Source organism: Euprymna scolopes, chromosome 29 (assembly GCF_053919585.1).
Source record: "Euprymna scolopes isolate OS-2025 chromosome 29, ASM5391958v1, whole genome shotgun sequence".
Lineage (NCBI taxonomy): Eukaryota > Metazoa > Mollusca > Cephalopoda > Sepiida > Sepiolidae > Euprymna > Euprymna scolopes.
Window position 1 is genome coordinate 9,602,389 of NC_136510.1, and position 10,353 is coordinate 9,612,741.

Sequence of the window (10,353 nt, forward strand, 5' to 3'; positions counted from 1 at the left end):
TTTTTTTCACTAAATATTCGATTAATAGTGACTTATAGTTCTTTATATCTTTAAATATTTATTCATTGTGTTTGGTCCGGTTGTTTAGGATAAGAACTGTTTCCGTTCAAAAAGTTCAACAAACACGTGAGTCAAAATCCAATGCAAACCAACAAAATTTATGGATTCTCGTAGTGCTTTCCTTCCACCCCCACCTTCTTAATGCTAGTTGCTTTTATACAGCCCAAGTACCCCTCATGTGTATGCATGTGGTGTGACTTGGCGCAAATTTGCGAGATCACATATTATAAAAACTACAGGCGCCATATTTGCTTCTTTTCTTTTCTCAGCCTGACCCCGGATGACAGATACATGCAGGGACGCTTAAGCGGTAAGCCTTCTCTGTTTTCCCCCCACAGCCCCCTCTCTCTTACTTTAGACAACAGGAACATTGTTGGTTTTGTTTTTGGCTTTGCAGTACATGATTGAGTTTTATAGAGATAAAGGCAAAAGAATAATACCATCAACGTTTGATGTATTTTAAGTCAGGAAGCCAGTATCTTCAGACAGCCTGATCCGATAGCATAAAAAAAATGTAATTCAAAATGGAGATCATGAGAAAAACACATACACAAAGTTTTTTAAATAATTTTATTAATATTAAATTATATTGATCACAATATTTTGAGAGTGAAATATTTTACTGGAATTTAAAATTATTTGTCCGAGTTATTTTTTTTTTTTCGAATAGGTGGGATATCTGAATTAGCTTGATGTAGTTTTTAAATAATCACTTTATTTCATCAATATATCAATTTTTTTTTTTAATTATTTTTTTATAATTTTGTATATTTTGTATATTTTAACAATTCTGAATTTTTTATCATTAATGTAATTCTTTATGTATCAGTTCAAAAGAAAAGTTTTTTTTTTTTTGTTTTGATTTACATATTTCAACCGTATGAAAAAAAAACGTTCATAATGGGGTGCGGCTACACTATAATAGTAAAATTCGAAATTTTTTAAATTTAATTTCAAGACAAACCAATGGTTTCTACTTAATTGTCATGTCACAGTAATGAAAATATCCAAAAATTACGAAAAACGATGAGGTAGAAAAAACATTATTAAAGAAAACATTTTTTTTTTTTGACGAAAATTAGCGAAAATAAAATGTTTGGCTAAAAAAACACTGGAGAGTTCCAAGGGGAGGTAAATAGTGTGTAACTATTGGCAAATTTTTTTAATAAATTGTGTATTAACAATCATAAATACGAGTTATTTCCCTTGTCATTATGTCACATGCTTCCAAAGAAATATGTCAAGGGTTTTTTTATGATAACACTCGAAAATTTGTGCTTTTTTAAATAATGTGGTAATATTTAAGTACTTTTGACATGCCAATTAAGTAGATATCATTGTTTTTAGTTGAAATAGACACAAAAAGTCAGTAGATACATTTGTTTTGTTTTTTTAAATTGATTTTTTCATTTTCTAAATTTCGCTAGTATAGTATAAGTCGCATCGAAAAAGGTTCATAATTTTTGTTGGAATAAAAAAGAAAGGGAGAGAAGGCAGTTAAAAATATTTTCTGGTTTTCTTTTTGAACTTTCGGAGAGTAAAACTTTTGATAAGCACAGCGAGTAGAAATGTTTATTTGCTTTCAGGGGCGACCAGTTTCCCCATGAAAAGCACCATCTGTGACCTCTTGTCTGCGATGAAGAACATAAAAGGATAGTTGGCTTTAAATGGATATGTGATCTTCATGCTGCGGAGATTGACCGATACTGCAGTCGAAGCTGCAGCCTCCGTTCCCTCCTCATTCACTTCAACAAAAGCCTTGTGCAAAACTTTGTCCACATATAACTGGCTGTTGCTCATTCCAGACAGATCACTCTTGTTAGCGTCAAAAAGATCCGACATTCCCAATGTGGAGAGGAGTGTTCCCAAATCGAAACTGCTATCGACTTTAAATTTAGGCAGAGAGAGCTGAACATCTACAGAATGAAAGCCATCATTGCAAAGACAAGAGTCTAAGAATTTGGCGTCAACTTTGGTCTGGACGTTCTTCAATCCATCAACTTTGTGTGGGAGAATTACATACATACTTAAGTCTTTTCCGATATACGGTAGCTCAAGAATTTTGGCACCCAAAGAATCATCATCTTTGATCGGAAGTTTCTTCTTCATAAACATCATGTCAACTCGTATTTTCTCATCGGCAGTCTTGAAGAAATCTTCAACTTTCGTGTGTTTAGCACTAAAGGCCTGATCCCATTTGCCTTTGAAATAAATAGCATTGACCAAAACCAAGGCGGTCAAACTGCTCAGCACGTCATCTGGAATAAGATCTTTTATTTTGCCATTTGTTGCTTCCGACACCCAGTCATTAATTTCTTTTGTCACTTTGGCGCTGTTGCCAAAATCCACATTTTTGCTAACAGAATGGTACATTTTTGAAACAAGCTGCAAGAAATCAGGGAGAATTTGGGCATTCTGATTCACGTACAAGCGATTTGCGGTACTTAGCTGATAACCCTCTTGCACTTTTTCCAATAGGGAGATATATTCTTCATGCGTTTGGTGCAGATTGCTTGCAATTGTACTCCCAATGCCCATGGCATCCAACATCTGCTTTGAAGTGTTTCCCTTTGCTCCAGCCAGAGTCATCGACAGGGCGACGGCGATGCTGTATGGGGAAAAAAACATGTTGTCAGTCGATTTCTCTTCGGACATTTTCTGATACAAATCCAGTGCGAATTTGCTCAGCGAAGTGGACAATTCTTTCAATTGTGAGCTGGAAGCTGCCATCTTGATTTGGGTTAGAGGTTTTTTTTATATTAGTTGATTGGAAATATTGTAGACCTAGAAATAAAAAAAAAATAAAATAAAATTAGGACTATAATAATAAACATAAAAAAAAGAAGGCAAATTTTTGTGAAAAAATATTAATAAAAATCAATATATTTTAATAAGCTCTGATTTAATAATAGACATTGTTACTGTTTAAGCATATATATATATATATATATATATACTATTATATAAAACTCACTGCATGTGTGTGCATGCATGTGTGTGCGTATGTGCGTGTGCATCTATCTTTTGCAAATTTCACACAAAGATAATTTATATGTCTTGCAGTGTTCTTAGATATGTTTTGTACAGAAATTCATCTGATAAGTATTGAAAATAAGAAAAAATCCGATCTAAAAAATAGTCTTTCACTCTTATAGATAAAAAACAATTTTTACAGGGGAATATTTTACGTTACACCTGCCAAGGAGTGATAATAAAATCTCAGCAAATCATTTCTTCTTTTAAAAAAAAAAAAAAAACTTATTTGTTGTCATTTCGACTACAGATCAAATGATCTCCTGTTCAAGCCCGGGTGTACCTCACCATTTTATTTTAATTTTTTTCTTATGAGTTCAATTTATGATAAAAGAAGAGGTATCATTTAAAATCGCCACAACTCATTTCTTCGCTCGCATACTTTAAAAATAAACATTAATCAGAAGTGACTTTTCCAGGGCATTTATCGTCAAGCCCAAATATCAGCTGATGTGATATTGCAAACAAAAACAGATAGAAATTTGATGAACAACATTATCATTATTTTATTATTCTTTTATCCTTTTTGCGAATTAGTCTACCACTTACTCTTGCTTGTAAAATATAATAATCAATAGAAGATTGCTTCTATAATAATACATACGCAATCTGCATTAATTAAAATATCATGTTTAAGCATTTTGTATGATCGGGCAATGCCGAGCAGCCAGCTAATGTATATATATATATATATATATATAAAAGTAAGTATGAGGATCGAACCCGAACCGTTGAGGCAAAGTTGCAAATTAAAGTGAAAAAAAAAAAGTGCGATGTTAACCATTGTCCCACCGCAACATGCTAACGGAAACGCGTTTGAATTTATTTAATTACTTGGATTTAGCAGGTGCGCGTTTTAACAAAGTTTGGCTGCGGGATTTCATTTACTGCTGAACGCTTTTTTCCTTGCCCCCAAGATGTTATAGGAAAAAGACTAACCCACATGTGGCGAGCGACAAATGTTGAATGTTTATTTTCCCGAAATCGAGCAAATTAAATAGACAGGCGAGCTTCATTGTTAACTGTGAGATATTACGATTTCTATGTGATATAAAAAGTTTTAAAAAGTTGTTAAGCGAGTGACCGCTTCTCTGAAAGAAGCCTTTTGTTGACACACAGAAAAAGCGAACACACACACATACATACATTTTCGCTTTTATATTTATAGATATCATCTATGTATCTCGTTACAATATTGACATATTCTTTGTTGATATTTCTTATTTAATATTTAGGTTTTGTAAATTAAGGTTTTAATAGGAAAAATAAAAAACATGATTAAATACGATAAAAGTCTGCTTTGATGCATTTCTTTTTAATTTTAGATTCAATTCATCCTTAATTATGTACATATTTCTAAAAAAAAAAATTTTTTTTAAAGCGATAGTGACAATAAAATTCTACAACTTCATTTAAAAAAAACAAAAGTTCACCGATTGTATAGTGATAATTACTTGAAATTTGGATTTCACTGGACTCGAGATACATAGATTCCTTCTCCGCTATGTGTTGTGTCAAGTGCTGCCTAATAAAGCAATAGTTCCAAATAAGACGAACAGACACCTTACGACTAATCATCCTGGCCTTTAAACGAAAAATGTCGATTATTTCCAATGGTTGTTAAAATTAAATGCAATGCACAATCAACTATTTAAGAAAACAATAATTGTGTTCGAAAATGCTCAATTAGCTTCATATGATTTTGATTTGGTTTTTAGGCTGTAAAAATAGCTGCTAAGGGGTCAAATTTTTTTTTTTAAGTTGATCTTAGCAGGAGTAAATTGACTAACTTCTGAGCATGTGTTAATATACATTTTTAATTTGAAGTCGCTTAATTTTTAGCCTTTTTTATACATCTAACGATATACATCTAACGATATACATCTAACGATAGCTCAGATGGAGGTTGTTGCGGACCAGGATATAAAATACCCTAACTCGCTACAAGAAAAAATAATGAAACGAATTGAATGAAGAAAACACAGAACTCAAATGCTGGAATAAAATAAACATGTTGTTTATTTTCTGTTGAGAAATGATGGTCTTCGTATACACGTGTTCATTCAGCCGTTGACGACTACGTGTGTGGAAGGAATAGAGAAATGCGAAGTGGCAAGTTGGCTGTAGAAAGAAAGGGTTAAACTCAGTAGAAAGTCGCGCACATGTCTGTGTCGATGGGCCAAAGCGAAGGGGAGATAGAGAGAGTAAGTCAATCCAGTTCATGGAGAGGGAAAAGTGTATTAAGTGTGTTTGCGCTTGCCCCACATTACAGTAGCAGAGAAAGTGACGTTAGAACATGCGGTCAGTTCGTCGACTCAACAGGTCGAACGCTGGTCCAGACGCAAAAAGAGGAAGTTGACAGGTTTTGTTGACTTTTGTACTGGGGTCAGTGTTCTGACTGCGCATGTCTGGCTTTCACTTTAAAGGAAGTGACGTTTCGCATGTGTGTGTACTTGTGCGCGTATGTGTGTACGTGAATGTGAGTGTGCGTATGAGGCTGTGTATATGTGTGTGTGTGTGTGTGTGTGTGTGTGTGCGTATGTGTGTGCGTACGTGTGGGTGTATATATGTGTGGGAAAACATGTTCGAACAAGGTTAAAGTGCTGAATTGCTTTGGTTTGGATTCCAGCTGATGGCACCAAAGTACTTTCTTTTTTTTTTAATTTTTGAACTCATTACTATATTATTGTATTATTTAGAATCTTCAGACTACTGTTTTCATTGTAAGTATTATTTTCACAACGTTTCAGTCAATGTAACCTCTGACCTTCTTCCAGTGTACCTTGTCAAACTCGGGAATGTTTTTATCAAACTCAGGAATTTGGACAGGATTTCGAACAGAACCCTTTATTTACTTCATAGGCGTAGCATGCTCTCATTCCGTCAGCCATGACTGGATAGGGGTCCTAAGTAATTCGCAGTTGTATTTATGGTCGCCCACACTGAGAATTGAACTTTCAACCTTCAGGAAAATATTAATTTTACAATTGATTTTTCCAAGTATTCTAATCACTGTGCCACAAGTAGGTATTTATTTGCTTCCCCACGTAAGCAAAATGTGACACAAGGTCGGTTTTATGTGAGGTGAAGGGGGAGGGAGGGGAAGGGGATGGTATGAACCATGTTACTTGACTTTTTCATGTTAAACTTAAACTGTAACTGCGGATAGGCACTTAAAGCTTCCACCGTGATGGGTCTCCAACTAGAGCAGGTAATCAGTCGATTTGATTGAAAAATAGGCGATTTCATCGATGATAAAATATAGGTGTGAGAACCCGTTGGTGATCATCAGTATCTGCTAATGCTAGTGTGTGTGTGTATATATATATATATATATATATTATATATATATATATATATATATATATAACAAAATGACAAACTCTCTCTCTCTATATATATATATATATATATATATATATATATATATATATAGAGAGAGAGAGAGAGAGAGAGAGAGAGAGAGAGAGAGAGAGAGAGAGATTGTCATTTTGTTTTGTTCAATTTACACCTCTTTGTGGTCCACCATACATACATTTAGAGATTTTTGTTTATTTGTTGTTGTTGTTGTTGTTTTTTATATAAATGTATATGGATTAGCAAAGTCAAGACTTTTCGTTTTATATGGATGACGTATTTATTTTTTACACGTGAAAAAAATAAGTGAGAACGAGTAGGGAATGTTAGGTCAAGATTATCTCCCTTAGATTTATTCTTTTTTTATTTTGCTGTTTTTCTTACTAATCAAATATTCCGTTTTCAAAATATCTGAGATGAAGATTATTGTTATTATTATTATTATTTTATTTTATTTGGAACTCTTGACTCTTTTGTCTCCCAATTTTTCGTCTGCTAAAATTTTAATCACGTGACTACGGTGCAGCATCAATAAGATAAACCATTCGTACAAGTGCCGTTTATTATGGATTCAGCTGAATACGATATTAAAAATCACTTTATTGATACTTCTGGCGTATTGTAACTATTCTGTACTTTCACCTAACAATTTAATAAACAAAAAGATATCGTAAAACTTGAATTTAACTTGAAAATACTATTTTTAAAAAATAGCACTTTTAAAATTCAAGTTTTACAATATATTTTTGTGACGAAATACTTTTTTAAAGTACATGCGAATTCATTAAAAATAAACCATTACGATATTAAATATCACTTTATTGATACTTATGCATGCACTTAGGTTAACTCATTTCTTGTCCCTTTTGGTTTGTCTTATTATTTGAATTGAATTGATATATTGCAAAGAAGTCACAAAAAAAAAGAAAATGCAATAAATGTCACCATAACTAATAAGTTACCTTTCTACCGACATTGCTCATTATTTTTAGTACCTGATAAGTAAGTACCAAAAAGTGATTTTTAACATCGTAAATACATAACAAGCAACACTTGAATAAATGGTTTATTTTATTGATGTTTATTAAATTGTTAGGTGAAAGTACAGAGTAGTTACACCTACCAGGCACACCACTACACCAGCCCGGTAACATAAGTGCATAAGTACCAATAAAGTGATTTTTAATTTCGTATTCAGCTAAATCCATAAAAAGTAACATGGTTTATTTTGAATTCGCATGTACTTAAAAAAAAAAAATAATATTTTGTCACTTCCTTATTATTTTATGTCAGGATTGGTTTCTGTTTTGGAAGCAAACTGGAAAAGTTTTGTATTATTATTTTTTATTTATTTTATTTATTTATTTATTTATTTTACATAATTGTTTTTACAAAAATAAATATTTAAATAGGTGGTTTTATTTGATATGATTTTTTCGGAAAATATAATAAGATTTTTTTTTTTTTTTTTTTTTTTTGTATTTTGAAAATGAAATTATCGAATGCAGAGAATCTGGAATGTTATTGGCCATTATTGGTCATTATCTTAGTGATAGAGTTTCGGACGGAACACTATTTATTATTATTTATTAGAGAGTTAGTATCCTATTCCTTGTTTACCGAAGGATGGAGTAGGGAGCCATGAAGTGGCATTTTTACTTTAACCTAACCAACAAACTGAAAAAGTGGTCAGAAATTCAAATATATAACAAATAAATGTTATCAATGGCAAAATAAGTTATTCTTCTACCTTGTTGGATAAGATTTTAGTGTTTTAACTTATTTTAAAGCGCTTATTCAGTTTTATTGGTTAGTGTTAAAAATGGCCAACCATGTCCTTGTTTGATGAAAAATAATAATTTTATTTTTATTACTAATTTTTCAGCATGAACTCTGTCTTTCCTAAACACTTTATTCATCTCTCTTAAGTTCAGGGCCTTAACAAGCAACATTTCTGGTTATATACGCTTAATACGCTATCTGGTTAGACAATAATCCGGAAATGGGTGATCATTTGGCAGATTTGCCGCCTCGAAGCCTATTATCACAAAAAGGGACACGTTGGGTCGACACCGGTATATAACGATTAATGTAAACAAACGTTTGTTTATATTTACGTGATTATTGAAAATGTAATCCTATGATTAAAATTTAATTTAAATTAATCACGTTGTTTAACAAATAAAAAAAAAAATAACGAAAGATGAAGTTTTAAACTTTAATATTGTTTTGTTTATTATAAATAAGTTTTTTTGTTTATTATAAAATATTTTTTTAAACGCGAGTTTATGAACTTTATCGTAATTTTATATATATATATATATATATATATATAAAATTACGATAAAGTTCATAAACTCGCGTTTAAAAAAATATTTTATAATAAACAAAAAACTGATTTATAATAAACAAAACAATATTTTATAATAAACAAAAAAATAACTACTTACCTTTTAATTGTTGAAGCCGGAGTTGATCAACAGTTGCGTAGATATCTTCTTGGCGATCAGCAGTAACACTAATAAGGAACAAAAAAAAAATGTGGGGTTTTTTTTGTGAAGAACGAATGGGAAATCGTCGAACAGACACGCCTTAAACAAACAAAACCTGAAAGTTATGGCAAAATGGATGCTTTTGACAAAACTTAACGTTTTCTCGTCTTTTTATAATGCAAATTATCTAAGGATTCCATTTATCTTCTGACTCATTGACAAATTCGGAATTGTTACATTTTTTTAAAAAAGGACGCGTTATCACGAGATAAACTTTAATAATACAAAAATAATCACTAAAAATGCGCTAATCAGCAGACGAATTAAATAAAGCCATGTCTGCACGAGGCCATTCTCAATCTACGGAAGCGCAGAAGTGAAACAAAAAATTATTTTAGATATGGTCTCGTAGCTCTCTATTTTTTATTTATTTATTTTGTTGGTTGGTCTGTCACGTTTACGCTTTTAAGGTTTGCTGTGAATAAATTGTGGTACTAGTGCACTAGCAGTATCAGAAATTACGTTATTATTTAGAAAGCCATTCTTAACATGAGGAGGGGAGGGTGTTTGGTACCTACTTTAACTTTATAATTTAATAAAAAAAAACAGATGTTTACAAACTAGGGGTAAATTGTGTGTTAAGGGTGCCATGGATTATAAATTAGCCTTTAATGATCCTATTATACTCACGTTGGGTATAACTTTTTTTTATTTATTTATTTATTTACTAGCAGGGAGACCCGACGTTGTCCAGGATTGAATGAGGATTAACAAATATTCTACCTTCCCATACTTTATTTGTCATCGAAATCAGTGAAATCTCCCATTTTTAATGAAATCGATTGATTGCGTGTTCTATTTAAAGACTTCCCCACCCTCCGGTAGTGTACCGGAAGAAAGCTTCACATGCCTCCCCGCAGTGACTTCGCCCACAATACATTATAGTCTATATTGCACTGTAGAGAATCTACTGTTGATTTTATAAAATTATTTATAAATAATGACTTCACTTAAAGTTTAAAATGCGAAAGTCAAGTATCATGGTTCAGTTGTGCTCTTACCAAAAACATTTATTTTGAACATGCCCCTGTCATATCAAAGAACCAACTGCTGATTTTATTAAATTATTTTTTGTATTATCACTTGAATTAAAGTACAAAAGCCAAATTAGTTCCAATTAGAAAAAAAAAACATGGCCGCCATTGCTTGTAACTTTTTATTGTTCATTGAGTCTAATAAAAAAAAATGATAAAAAAAATAATAAAAATGAAGCTTTTTATGTTTTTAAGTCTTTGGCTCTAATAATGTGTTTTATCAACAACAAAAAAAAATAGCTAATGTGTTTTATCAAAAAAAAATAGCTAATGTGTTTTATCAAAAAAAAAAAATAGTTAATGTGTTTTATCCAAAA

The 10,353-nt window shown here is 31.7% G+C and overlaps 1 protein-coding gene across 1 annotated transcript; it reads right to left on the reverse strand.

Moving 5' to 3' along the window:
* Positions 1-1,397: 1,397 nt before the first annotated feature.
* On the reverse strand, positions 1,398-9,312 carry LOC145252475 (leukocyte elastase inhibitor-like). Its single transcript, XM_080111899.1, has 2 exons — positions 8,901-9,312; positions 1,398-2,844 (listed from the first exon to the last, which is right to left on the reverse strand). Exon 2 carries the CDS (start codon positions 2,788-2,790, stop codon positions 1,633-1,635), a length of 1,158 nt encoding a protein of 385 aa, XP_079968025.1. The 5' UTR covers positions 2,791-2,844; positions 8,901-9,312; the 3' UTR covers positions 1,398-1,632.
* Positions 9,313-10,353: the final 1,041 nt, after the last annotated feature.

Coding starts and splice junctions, on each gene's coding strand:
- LOC145252475 (XM_080111899.1), bottom strand. CDS start 2,790: ATGGCAGCTTCCAGCTCACAATTGAAAGAATTGTCCACTTCGCTGAGC.